The following is a 20,007-nucleotide window of genomic DNA, read 5'->3' on the forward strand; positions in this document are numbered from 1 at the left end:
ATACAGGGAAGTCCATGGCAAAAACTGCTGCACATGGAACTAGAACCAGAAACTGAAGGAGGCATTCCATCCATCCAAAGCCTCAGTCTGTGCTTCATTTTGTGAAAGTGTTTCATTCATCTCTTTATCTACACATGGTATTCTCTTCTTGGTGAGCACATGGCAGCTTCTGACTATGCCAAATCCTCTGAATTGACCTTGCACAGGTCCAACTATCTTTAAAGATTGATCAACACACTCTCTCCCCAGAAAATTCCCAGATTTCACATCACAATGTGTTTGGCTCAGCTTTGGTTCTTAATCCAATCAGCTCTGCACAAGAAAATGGAGTCTTAATTATAACATGGCTCTGGGGACTACTCCAATGGTTCACTGACAGTTTAAGAAACAAAATGTGGACTGAGTAGATTCCAAAAAGACAAGTAACCTCACATGTAGAATCCTGTTATAACATAGGTCATTTCTATGTACATTTGAATATATTGTGATTATAATAGGTCTTTCAAAACAGCAATGCTGATTTACCATCATCAGTTCATAAAAGGGCAATAATCTTTATCTTTAGTATCAGATTAAAAAATAAGAAAGCTCAATTAATATCACAACTACAACTCAAAGAAACTCTTATTTTGTGATTCAATAGTATTAGTTTACATATATTTTGAAGAAAAAGTAGGCAAGAAATCATAGTGGAAGATGTGGATTAGTTCAAATTATTTCTAGCTGTTATGAATAAAAACCTCATTACATTGATGAAATTTTATTTATAAGCCGTGTTCATGTTAGCTAACATGTATAAGGATTCATTGATCTTCCATTTGTAGTGATTTATCATTATTTATAATCCCAGCTTTTTAAGAGTTTGGGTTCATGTAGAATCTCAAAGAAAAGTGCTTTATGTTAATTGGCATAAAGTGGTGATCAAGGACATAAGTTATTCTTTTTATTTAAAAAAACTTTACTTTTTTTCTTTATTACCTGGAAAATTAAAAGAAAGTTCTTTGTATTCTTCCTATTTTCCTCCTTAGCTGATTCCTCTATCAGTGAAGATAGGGAGAGGCAATCTAGGTTCCTGCTAGGTGGATTTGAAGAATCAGTGCTGTTTTGTAAGATTTCTATCAGAAATTATACAAGAAACTAAAATAATTTGCAAAACACATTTTTCTATCAATCTATAACCCTTTATTTTACTTCATGAATTTTTTTTTTTTTTTTTTTTTTGAGGGGGAGTCTCGCTCTGTTGCCAGGCTGGAGTGCAGTGGTCTATTCTCTGTCGCTGCAACCTCCAACTCCCTGGTTCAAGCGATTCTCCTGCCTCAGCCTCCCGAGTAGCTGGGATTACAGGCACGCACCAGCATGCCCAGCTAATTTTTGTATTTTTAGTAGATACAGGGTTTTACCATGTTGGCCAGGATGGTCTTGATCTCCTGACCTCATGATCCACCTACCGTGGCCTCTCAGTGCTGGGATTACAGGCATGAGCCACCACGCCCAGCCTTCCTTCATGAAATCTTTAACTTGCAAGCTGGTTAATAGCATTGTTACTTATTTTTAATTCAAAATATTGAGGAAAACAAAATCACTCAACCACAGGTTTAAATTCCTTGTGTGGGCTGGGTAGGGTGGGTTACACCTGTAATCCCAGCCCTTTGGGAGTCCGAGGCTGGTGGATCACAAGGTCAGATATTTGAGACCAGCCTGGCCAATATGGTGATACCCTGGTCTACTAAAAATACAAAAATTAGTCTGGCTTGGTGGTGGGCACCTGTAGTCTCAGCTGCTCAGGAGGCTAAGGCAGGAGAATCGCTTGAACCTGGGAGCTGGGAGACGGAGGTGACAGTGAGTCGATATCATGCCACTACACTCCAGCCTGGGTGACAGAGCAAGACTCCAACTCAACAAAAAAAAAAAAAAAAAAAAAAAAAAAAAATTCCATGTGTGTTTGGACAACTGAGAGTAACTCTAATGCTCCATAAATCTACAGGAGGCATCTGGGCGTGGTGGCTCACGCCTGTAATCCAAGCACTTTGGAGGCCAAGGTGGGCAGATCACCTGAGGTCAGGAGTTCAAGACCAGCCTGACCAACATGGTGAAAAAAAAAAAAAATCGCCGGGCGTGGTGGCTCACGCATGTAATCCCAGCACTTTGGGAGGCCAAGGCGGGTGGATCACGAGGTCAAGAGATCGAGACCATCCTGGTCAACATGGTGAAACCCCATCTCTACTAAAAATACAAAAAATTAGGTGGGCATGGTGGTGCATGCCTGTAATCCCAGCTACTCAGGAGGCTGAAGCAGGAGAATTGCCTGAACCCAGGAGGTGGAGGTTGCGGTGAGCCGAGATCGTGCCATTGCACTCCAGCCTGGGTAACAAGAGCGAAACTCTGTCTCAAAAAAAAAAAAAAAAAAAATCTGCAGGAGGCAGGAGGCATTGTCATTTGATCCTTGTTCTTTCTTGTCATTGATATCCAGTGTGATTACACAGATGAAGACAAATCCAATGCCTACCTTTTAAAATCACTATTGTGTTTATTTGCTCTTCAGCTGGCTTTCAGCACATGAGAAATGTGAAAGTTAAATGTTGTATATATAAATGACATTCAATTTGTAGCCTAGAGTATATACTTGCCATTAAAGCGTATGAAGCTATGAAGACTATAGATGCTTTTTTAAGCTAACATGGTTTCAGAATTGCCACAGTTACCAATGACTTCCATCCTGTTAAACATTAGTGGTCTAGTCAACTCCTGAAAGTTCTCAAATTCATGATAGGATTTGACAGTTTATCACTTCCACCTCCTTGAAGTACTTTCTTCATTTGGCTTCCTAAATATCATATTCTCTTATTTTACTCACCACACTGGTTGCTGCTTTTCAGGACCATTTACTTGTTCTAATTCTTTTTTCTGATTCTGAATTTCAAGTTCTTGGCCAGGCACGCTGGCTCACGCCTGTAATCCCAGCACTTTGGGAGACCAAGGTGGGCTGATCCCGATGTCAGGAGTTCGGGACCAGCCTGGCCAACATGGTGAAACCCATTCTCTACTGAAAATACAAAAATTATCTGGGCATGGTGGTGTGTGGCTGTAATCCCAGCTACTTGGGAGGCTGAGGCAGGAGAATAGCTTGAACTGGGGAGGCAGAGGTTGTGGTGAACCAAGATTATGCTACTGCAGTCCAGCCTGGGTGACACAGTGAGACTCCATCTCAAAAAAGAAAAATGTCAAGTTCTCAGTCCTTCACTATTCTCTTCTCATACCCTCCCTGTGTGATTTTATTCAGTCTCATGGCTTTAAATACTTTCTTTGCTTCAATGACTTGAGCTCTAAATGCAGATACTATATACCTTATTTGACCTTACCACTTGGAGGATGTCTATGATATATCTCAAACATAACATGTCCTGAACAGAACTGTTGATTTCTCACCTTCCTGAAACAGCTTTTCCCACAGTCGTCCGTTGATTATCAGTTAATATGGCACTACTATTTACCTAGTTACTCCAGCCATAAGCCCAGGGGTCATCTACCATTTCTGCTTTACTCACTACCCAACCCTGACTCAACTCTTGCTGCAGCCAAATTCAAAGTCACATCCTATTGCCTTCATCTTCAAAATACGTGCTGACTACATCTATTTCTTACCAGTGCCACCACTGTCCCCTTAGCCTGAACAGCCGTGATCTCTTCTGGACCAGCACCAGAGCCTTCTACATGATCTTCCTCCACAGTTGTCTTTCTCCACAGAGTAACCAGAGTCATCTTTACAAGGCATCCATAGGTTCATGTTTCTCTTCTGCTTAAATAATCCACCCCTGTTCCTTTCAGAATAAAATCTGAACTTCTAGCCTGGCCTTACACCCTGCATGATCTAGTTTCAGTCTTTGTCTCCAGCCTCCTCATCCTTCTTCCTCAAATACACCAAGCTTTTTCCTACTCTGTCTTGTTACCTGATGTTTCTTCTGCCTGAAAAGCTCTTCCTTCAGATTTTCATGTTGCTGACTCCCCTTAACATTCAGGTCTTTTCACAGGTCATCTCAAAGAGGTCTTCCCTGACCACCTGTCTAGACCAGCATTCTTGCTCTAAGGATCCTTTTGTGGTTTATCCTGCTTTGTGTTCTATGGAGCACTTAATAGTATCTGAGATACATTACTTGTTTTTTGATAACTTGCTTATCTCCTGACCCCTCCATGGAATGTAGTTTTCATGAGGGTAGGGACCTTGCATATGCTGTCTCCTTAGTACCTGAAACATATCTGGCAGCATATGTGTTCAATAATTACTTCTTTTTTTTTGAGATGGTGTCTTGCTCTGCTGCCAGGCTGGAGTGCAGTGGTGTGATCTCTGCTCGTAGCAGCCTCCACCCCCAGGTTCAAGCAATTCTCCTGCCTCAGCCACCTGAGTAGCTGGGACTACAGGTGTGCGCCACCATGCCCGGCTAATTTCTGTATTTTTAATAGAGACGGGTTTCACCATGTTGGCCAGATGGTCTCAATCTCTTGATCTCATGATCCATCTGCCTCAGCTTCCCAAAGTGCTGGGATTAACAGGCATGAGCCACTGCATCTGACCAATAATTGCTTCTTAAGTAAAAGAATAAATAATATACTAATTCATCAATTCAAAGGAGTACATATTTTTGCTTATTTTGGTAAATATATACATACATATGTGGGGAGATGGGGACTGGAACTTTTTTATTTCATAAGTAAATACGACTTTTCTGGAAAGTATGTTCTTATATGAATCTGTTTGGCTTCCTTTGTTCATAGGGGTTTTTTCACAGATAACAGGGAAAAACTGGATGGTATATCTAATTATGAAAAAACTGAATTCCTGAGCAAGATAAAAGAGGTAAGAAAGCAGAAATGATTACTTTTAGGTTATATTTCATTTTTAGTTAACATTTAAAATATGTGAGAAATACAGATTTTTTTCAAAAGGATATTTTTCATTGACCAATATTATGGTTATTTGTAGTAATTAATTTAAAATTTTTATCTCCTCCCGAAGTACTTTAAATATGTGAAAGAGCAAAGGTTGTCCATGTACAGAGGAATTGTTTTTTGGTAACTTTTCATGTGAGTATGGGTACATTAGGAATATCCATGATTAATAGATTAATGGATATTTTTCATGTGAATTATTAGAAAGTTACAATCATCTTGCTGTTGTGTTGCACCTGTGAAGTGCAGCAACCTGTTCTACATTTAAGAATATTCTAAATATTATATATCATATTGTGATGGTTAATACTGACTGTCAACTTGACTGGGTTGAAAGATGCAAAGTATTGATCTTCGGTGTGTCTGTGAGGGTGTTGCCAAAGGAGATTAACATTTGAGTCAGTGGGCTGGGAAAAGCAAACCCACCCTTAATCTGGGTGGGCACAATCTAATCAGTTGCCATTGTGGCCAGGATATAAAGCAGGCAGAAAAACGTGAAAAGACTAGACTGGCTTAGCCACCCAGCCTACATCTTTCTCCTGTGCTGTATGCTTCCTGCCCTCGAACATCAGATTCCAGGTTCTTCAGCTTTGGAACTTGGACTAGCTTCCTTGCTCCTCAGCTTGCAGATGGCCTATTATGGGACCTTATGATTGTGTGAGTTAATATTCCTTAATAAACTCCCCTTTATATATACATTTATCCTATTAATTCTGTCCCTCTGGAGAACACTAACTAATACATGTAATATTCTAAATACATAGATAGAAATATTTGAGTCAGATTTAGCCCCAAGAAGAATTCACTAGACATTTTTCAAACTTAAGTTAAAAAAAAAATCTGTCATATTATATGTAAAAAATCATGTGGGCAAACCAAGATTTAGCCTCAAAATATTCAATGAAGCATTCATTAGGATAGTAAGAAATTGGGGATGAGGGTGAAAAATACAATTAAAATTCAGCAAAAAGGCCTTGGTTAAGTCAGTATCAGTATTGCTCATAATATGTTACTGAGTCTGGGTATTGTGGCTCTTGCCTGTAATCCCAGAACTTTGGGAGTCTGAGGTGGGTGGATTACCTGAGATCAGGAGTTCAAGACCAGCCTGACCAATATGGTGAAACCCTGTCTCTACTAAAAATACAAAAATTAGCTAGATGTGGTGGCTGGCACCTGTAGTTCCAGCTACTGGGGAGGTTGAGACAGGAGAATTGCTTGAACCCTGGAGGCAGAGGTTGTGGTGAGCTGATATCACACCACTGTATCCAGCCTGGATGACAGAGCAAGACACCCTCTAAAAAAGAAAAAGAAACAACAGTATGTATGATATGATTCAATTTAATTATTTATATACACAAATACACATACACACTAGACATAACTGAAATTCTTCTTGTCCCTTGTAATGAAGGAGAAATGTCCTTAGTATCTCTTTCCCTAACCTCATGTATTCTTTTCTTTTTGTTGAGACACAGTCTCGCTCTGTTGCCCAGGCTGGAGTGCAATGGCATGATCTCAGCTCACTGCAACCTCTGCCTCCTGTGTTCAAGCAATTCTCTTGGCTCAGCCTCCCAATGACTGGGATTACAGGAATGTGCCACCACACCCGGATAATTTTTGTATTTTTAATAGAGACAGGGTAATGACATGTTGGACAGGGTGGTCTCAAAATTCTGACCTGAAATGATCCACCCACCATCTCACTCTGATGCCCAAGCTGGAGTGCAGTGGCACAGTCACAGCTTACTACAGCCTTGACCTCTTAGGTCTAGGCGATCCTCCCGATGCAGCTTCCTGAATAGCTGAGGCCACAGGTACTCACCACCACACCCCGCTAATTTTTAAATTATTTGCAGAGGCAAAGTCGCTCTATGTTTCCCTGGCTGGTCTTGAACTCCTCAGCTCAAGCAATCCTCCTGCCTTGGTCTCCCCAAATGCTGAGGATTATAGGTGTGAGTCGCCACACCCTGCCACACATACTTAATTTTAATCATTCAGGACTTGGGTCAGGTACTCTCTGTCTACATCCTCTTTGTTTTACCCAAGTCAACCAGGATATAAAATTCGTTATCTTTCACTAGTTTCTAAACAAATATAATTATACTAAGCATTTCATGAATCTATTGCAAACTGTTGGAAGTTTTAGTGGTTATGGGGAGAAATCCTGTTGCAGGATCTTCTCGCATTTTTGTGAGAAAGGTGGCTTTCTCGCAAAGCCATCTTGTTCACCACCTTTTCTTTCCCTCACAGTTCCTCATCTATCTTCTTGCTGTAGGATACCACTCCACATCCAAATTCTTCTCCCTCTTTTACAAAGCATAGTATCTGCCTCTGCACCCATGCCCTGAGGCTCATCAGGGATATCAAAGGCAGCTCCCTCCCAGACGAATGATTTGTACTAATTAACTGCTTTCCACTTTTGCTTTTATGAGCTATCAGCATTAGAGATGGCCTCCCCTCTGGGCTACTCTGATTCTTTTAGTGCAAGGATCCCTAGCAACAGGCAGAAACCAAAGTTGGTTTATTGGCTGATTGGTTGGTTAGTTGATTTCAAATTTGTCTTTCATTTTCTGAGCAAAACATTATTTTTCCTATATATATTCCAGTAGGGAATGTTATTATCCCAATAGCAATAGAAGCTATTGGACAACTTTCTGACAATAACACCACATTTTCTAGCCCACAGGAGTTTCTGAACAGTCTAGGACCCCTAAACTGGCATGGATTACTTGGTCAAAGGAGCAGGTGTAGAGGAGTTTCCCTTTAATCCATAGCCCTTAGCTAAATTCCGTGTTTATAAGTGAGTGATCACTTCAAGAGTACAGGGCTCTGACCTATTTATTATTTTCACTGGGATAGAAACTATGGGCTCCTAGTGACATCCAATCATAATTCTTACGAGTTATTGGAGAAGCATTCAAAGATGACATTAAACTCTAACTCTACCTTTTTTTCCCCAGCATCTCCCCACCCCAACAGCCCCAGGCAACCATCATTCTGCTCTCTACTTCTGAGTTGATTTTTTTTTAGATTCTGTGTATAATTGGGATCATGCAATATTTGTTTTTCTGTACCTGAATTATTTCATTTAACATAATGTCCTCCAGATTGGTCCATGTTGTCACAAATGACAAGATTTTCTTCTTAAGGCTGAATATATTCAATTACGTATGTATATATCACATTTTCTTTATCCATTCATCTGCTGATGAACACTTAGGTTGATTCCACATCTTAGCTACTGTGAATAGTGCTGCAGTGAATATAGAAGGACAGATACCTCTTTGCCATACTGATTTCATTTCCTTGGAATATATACCCAGCAGTAGGATTATTGGATTTAACTTTTATTATTATAAAATATTACATATTACAGAACAATACATAAACCATAAATATATAATATGTATGTACATATCTATCTTTTTGATGAATACATTAATTTTAATGAAGTCCAGTTTATTAATTTTTTTCTTTTTAGTTAATGTTCCTTATGTCCTATGTCATGAGAATATTCTCTTCTGTTACCATTGAGAAGCTTTGTTATTTGACCTTTCACACTTAAGACTATGAGCCATCTGGAATGTATGTGTGTGTGCTTTGAGATAGTGGGCAAGATTCATATTTTTCCTTAAGGTTGTCCAATTAACCAGCACCATTTACTGAAAATACAATCCTTTCCTTCACCACATTGTGGTCATACTATTGTCATAAATCAAGTTTGGGTAATAAATATACATGTGGATTGTTGACTCTGTTCATTTGAACTATTCATCTCTCACACTAAAACAATATTGTCTTAATTAGTAGCTCTAAAATAAGTTTTTATGGCTAGTAGTATAAGTCCTTCACCTTTTTCTTCATAATTGTTCCAGCTTGACCTTTTCAATTTCTATCAGTTTGTCAAGTTCTTCAAAAAAAAAAAAAAAAAAACCTTAGATTTTGATTAGGATTGTATTAAATTTATAAATCAATTTGAAGAGGATTTCACATTTTCACAATATTGAAGCTTCCGGTCCATTAACATGGCATGTCTTTTCTTTAGATCTTCTTTGTTCTCTTTGCCTTAGCTGTTTAGTTTCACTATGATGTGTCCAAATTATCTTTTTATTTTTCCTCCTTGGAATTTATTTGGCTCCTTAAATCTGAGAATGTCTATATCTCATAAGTTCTGAAAAATTTTCAGCCATTATATGTCACCTGTTTCTTTTGTCCTATTCTCCCTGTGTTGCCCAGGCTGATCTCTAACTCCTGGGCTCAAGCAATCCTTCCACCTCCATTTCCCAAAGTGCTAGGATGACAGGCTTGAGCCACCATGCCTGGCCTACAGTAGATTTTGATGGCTCTGTTTCACAGTGTTGATTTTAGTCAAATGTTTAGAAACTCTAGATATTTGTTCATCTTTTAATTGTGTGTGTGTGTGTGTGTGTGTCTGTGTGTGTGTGTGTCTGTGTGTGTATACATATTTTTTTTTTCTTTGAGACAGGATCTCACTCTGTCACCCAGACTGGAGTACAGTGGCATGATAATGGCTTACTGCAGCCTCACGACCTCCCAGTCTCAAGCAATCTTCCTACCTCAGCCTCCTAAAGTAGTAAATTACAGGTGTGAGCCACTGCAGCCAGCCTTAATTGTGCATTCTTCTTGTCTCTTCTGTTTACTGAGCCTGTATATAGTAATTTTGTGGGAGGTGCTGGGTGCAGTGGTGTACCTGTAATCCCAGCTACTAAGGAGGCCAAGGTGGGAGGATCATTTGAGCTCAGGAGTTTGAGACCAACCTGGGCAACATAGTGAGATGCCATCTCTCAATAGAAAAAGGAAAAGAAGAAAATAATTTTGTGGCAAGAGTAGAATGTGTTCATTGGGCTTATACATGTGGGGGTGGGACGGATATATATTAGGAAGAAGAGGACCTGTCTTGTCTTAGATATGGCAATTCTATACCCAATTCTAGACTCCTGGGGTTAGTTACTGCCTGTGGTACTCACCGGTTTGGTGTGGAGAAAATCTCCACTACAGTTGGCTGATTAGTAGAAGTGTCAGAAGTAAGGGAAGAAGTTGAAGCAAATACTCCAGATACAGTGGCTCAATTGGCCACCACAGGTAATGGCCCAGGACCCTCTTTTCTTTGTATCAATTAACTCTGACATTAGGGTAGAGTTCTTTCTTAACCTTTCTACTTTTGTAATAGACTTACGGTGCAAGACATTTTTCTGCCAGTGTCAATCTTTTTCTGAGACTCCAATTGTATGTATGCAATTATTCGTTCTAATATATGTATCCTCTACATATCATACCCACTCTTCTGTATTTTCAACTTTTTGTCTCCCTTTCCTGCATTTTAAGCAGAATGGTCTTATTTGAATTCTTGATTTTGGTTATTGTATTTCTCATTCATTCATTTAAATTTTTGAGACAGAGTCTCATTCTGCTGTCCAGGCTGGAGGGCAATGGCACAATCTCAGCCCACTGCAAACTCTGCCTCCTGGGTTCAAGTGATTCTCCTGCCTCAGCCTTCTGAGTAGCTGGAACTACAGACATGTGTGCCACCATGCCCGGCTGATTTTTGTATTTTTAATAGAGACAGGGTTTTGCCATGTTGGCCAGGCTGATCCCAAACTCCTGACCTCAAGTAATTCACCCACCTTGGCCTCCCAAAGTTCTGAGATTACAGGTGTGAGCCACTATGCCTGGCCCATTACTGTGTTTTTCAACTGGTAATTTTTTGTTACCTTTCAAATCTGCTGTGTCACTCATTACCATTTCTAATTCCCTGTTATCATTTTTAAGAATGTCTAATGTTTCTTCAATCATAATAAGCATACTGGTTTTATAGTTCAGTGTCTGATAATTTCAGTATCTTATGTCTTTATGGGTCTGTAGTCTGTTTTTGCAGTGTGTCGTTTCTGCCAATGTTTGTTCACGCTCTTATTTCCTTCTGTTCCTGGTGGAAAACTGTATCTGAACATTGTACTTAAAAAAAATGTTTGTGTTACAGTTTGGCTCTGTGTCCCCACCCAAATCTCATCTTGAATTGTTCTCCCATAATTCCCACATGTTGTGGGAAGGACCTGGTGGGAGATAATGTGAATCATGGGGGCAGTTTCCCTCATACTGTTCTTGTGGTAGTGAAAAAGTCTCATGAGATCTGATGGTTTTATCAGGGGTTTCTGCTTTTGCATCTTCCTCATTTTCTCTTGCTGCCTCCATGTAACAAGTGCCTTTCACCTCCTGCCATGATTCTGAAGCCTCCCCAGCCATGTGGAACTGTAAGTCCAATTAAACCTCTTTTTCTTCCAAGTTCTGATTATGTCTTTATCAGCAGCATGAAAATGGACTAATATGGTTTATAAAAGCAATTTGAGGCTTAAGATGATGTTTACCCCAGGAGCAGTTTACATTCACTTCTGTCAGATGGGTAGGGTGTTACAAGTTCCAAGCTACCTTAATCTGTGCTAAGCATCCCTGGTGATCAAAGTCAAGCTGGACTTGTTAACTTTCAATTTACCTTTATCGAGAGGGTGAAGCTCTTTGGAATTACAGACTGAAATAGTGGGAGGTTTATGTAGGCTCAACACCTGGATAAGCAGTACATGTTGGCTTTCGTTCCACTTGCCATGCAAAAAACGCAAAACTTGGTTTTCACGTGGTTTCTTTTATGTTACAAATGTCTTCAGGGCAAGAGGAATTTTAAATGCCAGCCTTATCACTCTGGATTCTTGCGTTCTTAGATTCAAGTACCTGTGCAGATTTGTTACAAGGGTATATTGCGTAATGCTGAGGTTTGAGCTTCTAATGATCTCGTCACCCAGGTAGTGAACATAATATCTGATGGGTAGTTTTTCAAACCTTCCCCACTTCTTCTCTCCACCTTTTTGGAATTCCAGTGTCTATTGTTTCCATCTTTGGGTCCATGTATACCTAATGTTTAGTTCCTACTTAGAAGTGAGAACATGCCGTATTTCCTTTTCTGTTTCTGGATTAATTCACGTAGGATAATAGCCTCTAGCTGCATCCATATTGCTAGAAAGGACATGATTTCATTCTTTTTTTATGGCTGCATAGTGTTCTATGCTGTATAAGTATGACATTTCCTTTATCCAATCTCCAATCCACTGTTCATGGGCACCTGGGTTCATTCCATGTCTTCGCTGTTGTGAATAGTGCTGCAATAAACATGCAAGCACAGGTGTCCTTTTGGTAGAATAATTTGTTTTCCTTCGGATATATACTCAGTAATGGGATTGCTGGGTTGAGTAGTAATTCTGTGTTTGTTTTTTTGAGTAATTCTTTATTATCTTGTGAGTTCCTCAACACTTCTACATATATTTGTCCCCAGACACAAGGTTGTTTTGAACTACTCAGCTCACTTTTTCTGCTAAACTTGACTTTCTTACCTTATTTGAAGCAAACCAATATAAGCACAAAATTCATATCTCATATAGAACACTGGTGGGTACTATTTTTTGTCCTCATATAGAAATATTTCATATGAAGCAAGCATAATATCAACTCAAAGATGTTTTGAGCAAGAGCTTCCAAGTATGCTACATTTTCTTTTATATTTTGTAGAGTTTATATTCTGGAAGAAGGACATATAAATGTTGCTGAACAATCACAGTTTATTCCTCCCATTTTGTATTTCAATATGGATTATTACTCTATGGTTTTGCAGCAGGGTTTACTACTTTTCTATACTTAAAAAAATCTATAGTAGAGGCCCAAAAATGTACAATTGTACATTTGCTATAGAATTAAATCACTCAGCATTTATGGCATGTTCACCGTGTGCTAAGCAATATACCAGGTGCTCTCCAAGTTGCCTCCTGATGCAAGTCCCCTCAGAGGAGCAGTGAAGCAAGTCCTCTCATTCAACTCCTTTGTTTTTCTCTAGCTGGCTGAAATACTACATGCTGCTCGTATGAATTACAAAGACCTACGAGAGAAAATGAAAACTCTTACCAGACAATATAAGATTGTTTTAAATGAAGAAGAAAAAGCCTTTTTGCAGAAACGAAAAGTCCATGACGAGTATGTCTTTACCTACCATCCACATATGATTCAACATGCCATCATTAGGGGATGCTTTTCTTGCTATCAAAGTGGTGGCTCTCCACTTAAACTTACCCTAGTTTTAAAATCTATTGACAAAAATGAAAATGTTTGCTATCATTTGCTGAGTTCTGTCTCAGCAGCTCAGGCTGCCATAACAAAATACCATAGACTGGCTGGCTTAAGCAACAGAAATTGATTTTCTCACGGTTCTGGAGTCTGGAAGTCTGAGGTCACAGTACCAGCTTGGTCGAGTTCTGACTGAGGGACCTTTTCTAGCTTATAGCCAGCCAGCTGCTTTCTCTCTGTGTCTTCACGTGGTGGATAGAGAGAACATCCTGTCTGGTGTCTTTCTTTTATAAGGTCCCACCCTCGTGACCTCATCCAAACCTAATTACTTCCGCAAAGCCCCCATCTTTATAATATGCTTGAACATTATCATGACACTAAGCCCCTATGTTCCTTTCTGCCATTCTAAGGCACTTTAAATTTTAACTTTTTCTGATGAAAAAAGCAATTCCTGTACCTGATTTTTAAATTCAAATATAGAAATATATAACTTAGGGAGTAAAAATTACCCAAATCTCTCCATTTCTTCATCATGTTGGGGGTTTAGGGTTTCAATACATAAATTCTGTAGGTAGAGAGGGGAGACACAGTTCAGTCCACAGCAGTTTGAAAGAGTCACTGAGATAAAATACTTTCTGTTACAGGGAGGTTCCTATCAATATCTGGGCATTTGAACAAGACTAAAAACTTCTTTGAACCTTATTTTTTTCTCTTACAAGTTGAGACAGAAAAATAACTACTTGAAACCCTATCGCTACTAAAAATATAAAAAATTAGCTGAGCATGGTGGCCCACACTTGTAATCCCAGCTATTTGGGAGGCTGAGGCAAGAGTATCTCTTAAACCTGGGAAGTGGAGATTGCAGTGAGCTGGGAGCCAAGATCGTGCCCTCCAGCCTGGGTGACAAGAGCCAGACTCCATCTCAAAAAAAAAAAAAAAAAAAAGCCTCATCCATCCACACACTGAGAGGAGCACTTTACATCTTATTAAATTCATTCATCCATTGAGCTAGGTATTGTAATCCTCATTTTATAGCTGGTGGAAACTGAGGCTTATTGACAGGTGAAGCTACTTGTTGGCTGTTTTTATTAGATCACACCCTAATAAGAGGTAGAGCCAATATGCAAAGTTAGTCTCACTGACTCCTTCACCTTTCACAGAAGAACATGACAGAAGTGATAAGCAGGTTAGGAGAGACACACACAGTCAGAGAGATGGAGCACTATACAACTGTTCTTGTTGTTTTGTGGTTACTATTGTGGTGAATGTTCTTTCAATGGTTTGGGAATTTTCATAAGTTTTATGAAAATCCTGTGTGTAGACCAGGCGCAGTGGATCATGCCTGCAATCCAGCATTTTGGGAAGCTGACATAAACGGGTGACCTAAGAGCAGGAGTTTGAGACCAGCCTGGGCAACATAGGGAAACCCCATCTTTACAAAAGTACAAAAATTAGCTGGGAAAAAAATTTTTTTAAAGAAAATTCTATGCATAAATTTAAATGTAGCTACCACTAACAAAAAGACTTTGTTTTTAGTTTTAATAATTAGTGAATAGCGGGCCGGGCGCGGTGGCGCACGCCTATAATCCCAGCACTTTGGGAGGCCGAGACGGGTGGATCACGAGGTCGAGAGATCGAGACCATCCTGGTCAACATGGTGAAACCCCGTCTCTACTAAAAATACAAAAAATTAGCTGGGCATGGTGGCGCGTGCCTGTAATCCCAGCTACTCAGGAGGCTGAGGCAGGAGAATCGCCTGAACCCAGGAGGCGGAGGTTGCAGTGAGCCGGGATCGCGCCATTGCACTCCAGCCTGGGTAACAAGAGCGAAACTCCGTCTCAAAAAAAAAAAAAATTAGTGAATAGCTCATGATCTGAACTTTCAGAACTATTTTTGAAATTCTTATTTGTGTTTGCATATTTGATTATGTCAGCCTTCAACAAATGATAACTCTGTTTTTCATGATAGAAATCAGAAACAACTGGCATTTATTGCTCAGAAAGAATACTTTCTATCACAAAGGAGAGTAGACATAAAAAATATGGAAGAAGGACTCATCACACTCCAGGAACTTCATCGGTATATTTATTGCCTTTGAAATTTTTGATCTTTACTTTCTCTGCATTTATTTTTTAATAAATGATAGCAATAAATCTGTGTCGATTTCTAACATAGTACAGAAATATAACTAGCTCTCTCTGTTTCACAGTCTGGGAGTCATTCTCATGGAATTTTTCATTGAAAGGATAGGTTCTGAAATTTATGGGAGCCCTGGGGCCCCAGGAATGGACCAGTTGGGGTGCAGTGACAAGAATGTTCCTGAACATTTTCACGTCACTGAGTCCCAGTGATGTTCATTCTGGGAATGGACCCAGGAATGGACCAGTTGGGGTGTAGTGACAAGAATGTTCCTGAACATTATCACATCACTGAGTCCGAGTGATGTTCATTCTGCATTCTAAGTCATTTTAATTTTAATTTTTAATTTTTCTGATTAGAAAATAATACCATACATGATTTTAAAATTGAAATATAAACTGTATAACTTAGAGAGTAAAAGTTACCCTGATCTCTCAATTTTCCCACAGAAATAATCACTGTTAACAGTTTACTATATATGCTTCCAAATATATATTTATATCTATGTATCCAAAAATTGGATTATATTCTATAACTGAATTTGTTCCACTTAAAATCATTCCTGTGAGGATGATAAAACAAATAAGATAAAATGGTAGCAGTTGGAAAAGTTGGTGAAAAATATATGGAATTCTTTGTACTATTTTTTATGCTTACCTGTTGAGACTGAAACTATTTATATATATATAGAACTATTTCTATATATATAGAAATATATATATATATATTCTCTTTATTTATGTTTCTAGTTTATTTAACAGTGTGTCCTATTCTAAGTTTCATTTATGAATATTCCTTTGAAAAGATGTAAAGCAGCATTTTACTTATATGGCTTTCAATTTATGTCTGGGAAGCAATTAATAGGGAAAAGGTGGGGCAAGGGATAAAAATAAAGGCTTCTGTTACCTGTGTTGGAATCTTCACATTTCCATCCATCCTAGCACAAGAAAATCTTCTATCCTTAGTTGCTACTTTTCTTCAGTTCAAGAAACTATATTGGCTTTCTGAATTACATATTATATCAAACCAGAGCTCAGTCTGGGGTCCGGAGTTCCTCAACAATGTGTCAACCTTACTTTCTTATTTCTTTTCTTCATGTCCTCTGTTTACAGCAAGCCTACCGTAGGTTGTAACAGAGGCCTGAGGTGCTGTTCTTTCTCTCTCTGTATTTGCATATGATGACACCCTTTCCTTGGTAAGACTGCATCTCCATTCTGACAACCCACATTCCTCCTTCTGAGAAACATTAACCTTCAGTAACCCTTCATCAATTGCCTCTCCAGAAATCTCTTCTCTATCCTTCGCTATCCACCAACCCTTGCAGAATCAGTTTGCACTAACACAGAATTGGAATTGTCTTTCTACCGGTCTGCCACTAAAATCATTAGTTGTTTCACAAGACTTGCTTTATCTCCTAATTAGACTATAGCCTTACTGAGCATACGAATTATACATAAAGAGTCTATTGTGTATTCCAACAGCTCCCACAAATGCAAAATCCAATATGTTTTTCTTTTTAGAGCAACAAAAACAGTATATCAGCAACAAATCAAAATCCTGAGTGCTAACCTGGAAAGAGAAAGACAGAGATGGTAAAAAAAAAAAAAAAAAAAAAAAAAAAAAAAAAAAAATTTATTGTGTTTTGTGTTATCAGCAGTATATGTATCTTAATGAACAGTGCACAGTACTTGTTACTAGAATCCAAGGAGATGGTTTTCCTAAATTAAATTGTGTGTAAATTCTCTCAGATCTAGATATATTGGTTAATTCAATTTTTTTTGACATTGAACAGAACCAGTATTTTCCATTTAAATCAAGTAGAGTCACCAAAGAGTAAAATTGCTAATATTTGTGCAATGCCTTTTGCTCATCCAGGCCTCTTTGTGAACCAGTAGTGGTTAGAGAGGAAAGTGGCATGAAGGTTACAGGCTCTGCAGATGGGCTGCTTTGGTTGTTGTCCTTATTAGCTCTGTGACCAAGGCTAAGTTATTTAATAACTTCTCTTTGCTCCCATCCCTATGAAGTGGGGAAGGATAACAGTACCTACCTTATAAAGTGGCTGTGAATGTAAATGAGGTGATACATGTAAAATACTATATTTAGATCAGTGCACCTAAAAAGCTCTTGCTTATACTTAGTTGTATTTTATTATTGTTGTTATTATTATTATTTGAGACAGTCTTGCTCTGTTGCCCAAGATGGAGTACAGTGGCACCATCTTGGCACACTGCAACCTCTGCCTCACAGGTTCAAGTGATTCTCGTGCTTCAGCCTCCAGAGTAGCTGGGACTGCATCCACCAGTTATTTTTTGTATTTTTAATAGAGATGCCCAATTATTTTTTGTATTTTTAGTAGAGATGGGGTTTTGCTATGTTGGCCAAGCTGGTCTCGAACTCCTGGCCCCAAGTGATCTGCCTGCCTTAGCCTCCCAAAGTTCTGGGATTACAGGTGTGAACCACCATGCCTGGCCAGTGTTATTATTGAATGTGCAATTAAATACTCAAATTGCACATTTTTACCATTCTTCAAATATGTAGCTTTTTCATGTTGTGGTGGAGAAAAACTTAAGAACCCAGAATTTTGAAATCTATTAGTAGCACATCAGGTAATTTAGGTAATTCTATTACTATTTCTGTCTGGGTCTCTTTTTGCACCTGCCCCAAGACTTCCTGGTTTCTGTTCCTTACCCGAAGGAGGCAAGCTGCCAAGTGTTCTTTGTTCACTGTTCTATTGGACATGCAGATGTAACTTCTTACCCTGTAGCAACTTACAGAGACAGAAGACAGTGAATGTTTTGTCTTACTTTTTCAGGCAGTGTGTGTAGCCTGCAACACTAATAGCACAAACAATATTGTGTAGTCATAGTATGACTTGTTTTGCTTTGAATTTCCTCATGTTTTTAGTAAACCACTATGTCAGTTTAATAGTAATTCTTTTTGTTCTAATCTCTAGTGTTATAACTCAGTGGCAAATAGCTTGCTTGAGAAAACAGCATGCACGTTGGACAGCCAAGGCAAACACTGAAATAGAAGCTATTATGGAAAAAATTCAGAATGCAGAAGCTAGACGAATTGAATTACTTACCGAGGTAAGGCAACCCAAGGAACTTAGAATTAGTCCCCTACATTGCATATCAGCAATTCTCCTTCAATATTTAATTACATCCTATCTTATTAAAAAGTATTTTCCTTTCTGCTGCATTCATGTTTAGAGTGAATTATTTAATTTTCTTAGGAAGTGTATTCATTTGCCGTATATTAACTAGAGAGAATTAGCAAATAAAGTAGATATGCTTTTGAAGCATGTAACTAGAAACTTACTGAAAGTTAGTCTTTAGGTGAATTACCTCTAAAAATATGAGCCCAGACATCATTTTTTAAGCTTTTATGTTTACCCTCTGCTCACTCACTGTCCTCTGCCCTCCCCACTCCTTGCATCATATTTTTAAAAATATCATTTGGTGAATAACTTAATTTCTGGAGGGAAAACTGTTTCAGTGGTTGCTGAGAAATTATATAAACTGAAATCAGAAGCAGGTCTCATGCAAAGAGATATTAATTTCCTGGCTATTTGAAGTGACAAATTCTCATTTTTCTCTAATTAGACCAGTTTCAGAGAAAAGGAGATCAATGAATTTGTGGCACAGATTGATAAACTTACAATAGAATTAAAAGAAGATGAGAAAGAGTTTATTAACCAAGAAAAAATGTTAATGAAAGCGATAAGCAAGTATGAGGTAAATTTTATTTTACATCTAAGAATACTTTTGGGTGACTACCTGAGGGGGAAGGGGAATACTATTTCATGCTATTCTAATCAGTTAAATGCAAAATAAATATTCTAGTATGAAAAAGGTTACAGTTTCATTCTGGACCTTTCTTCTCTTCCTGAAGAGGAAGCAAAATAAGAAATATGTTTTTGGCAAAATAATAAAAATCACACTTCAGATTATGTAGAACTACTGGCAGTGGCCTCAGAGACAGTTGGAGCTGAGCAGGAAGCCATTTGGAGCTGGCTTGACAATAGCTGGAGCAAGGGAGACTAGTAAAGTCAGTCTCAGATGTGCTCCTTAAAAAGAGGGTATCATGCTGCCTTGGAAACTGCCAAAAGCCAACCTGAGATAGAACAGGGCATGGGTGCTGGGGGAGGTAGACAGAAGTGCCAGGTCTGCAGAAACACACACACACACACACACACACACACACACACACACACACACACACCTTTTCAAGGTGATATTACCCTGGAGGCAACCATTAACAGAGCAGCTGAGAATAGAGATGGTGGTAGAAGGCTTCCTGAACTGGATTAGGTTTGGAAAGGAAGAAGAGGTCTTGGCTATACCAAAGAGGGGCTTTATTTGAAGGAAACAGTCTCATACTGCGAGACGAAAACAGGGAGCTCTGAAATGTCCTAGTTTAGAGTCTTACCTGATCCATGCTGTCTTCCCCAACCTCATCCCATCCTGCAGAAACCCTCTGCAGATGACTGGCCCAAGGACAGCTAATTCTTTCTATTAATATTAGTAACCAAAAGAAAGTAGACACTTTTTCTCATACAAAAATACTAGGAGAAAAACAAATGAAAAGAGGAATAAAACTTTCCAATAAATGAAGAACACTCAGAAAAAATGGTGGCACAGAACAAATAAAAACTATAATCAGGCCAGGCTCGGTGGCTGACACCTATAATCCCAGCATTTTGGGAGGCTAAGGCAGGTGGATCACAAGGTCAGGAGTTCAAGACCAGCCTGGCCAAGATGATGAAACCCCGTCTCTACTACAAAAAAATTAGCTGGGCAT

General features: G+C 38.9%; 1 protein-coding gene across 1 annotated transcript in view; it reads left to right on the forward strand.

Moving 5' to 3' along the window:
* The window catches only part of CCDC175 (coiled-coil domain containing 175), an 83,898-nt gene that overhangs the window by 37,776 nt on the left and 26,115 nt on the right, over positions 1–20,007 (forward strand). The window contains exons 8-13 of the mRNA XM_003924389.3: positions 4,771–4,852; positions 12,839–12,975; positions 15,034–15,144; positions 16,725–16,796; positions 18,158–18,293; positions 18,810–18,941. Of these exons, the coding sequence (XP_003924438.2) occupies positions 4,771–4,852; positions 12,839–12,975; positions 15,034–15,144; positions 16,725–16,796; positions 18,158–18,293; positions 18,810–18,941 (670 nt within the window). The remainder of the gene's footprint in view (positions 1–4,770; positions 4,853–12,838; positions 12,976–15,033; positions 15,145–16,724; positions 16,797–18,157; positions 18,294–18,809; positions 18,942–20,007) is intronic.

This window comes from Saimiri boliviensis, chromosome 2 (assembly GCF_048565385.1).
Source record: "Saimiri boliviensis isolate mSaiBol1 chromosome 2, mSaiBol1.pri, whole genome shotgun sequence".
NCBI classification, from domain to species: domain Eukaryota; kingdom Metazoa; phylum Chordata; class Mammalia; order Primates; family Cebidae; genus Saimiri; species Saimiri boliviensis.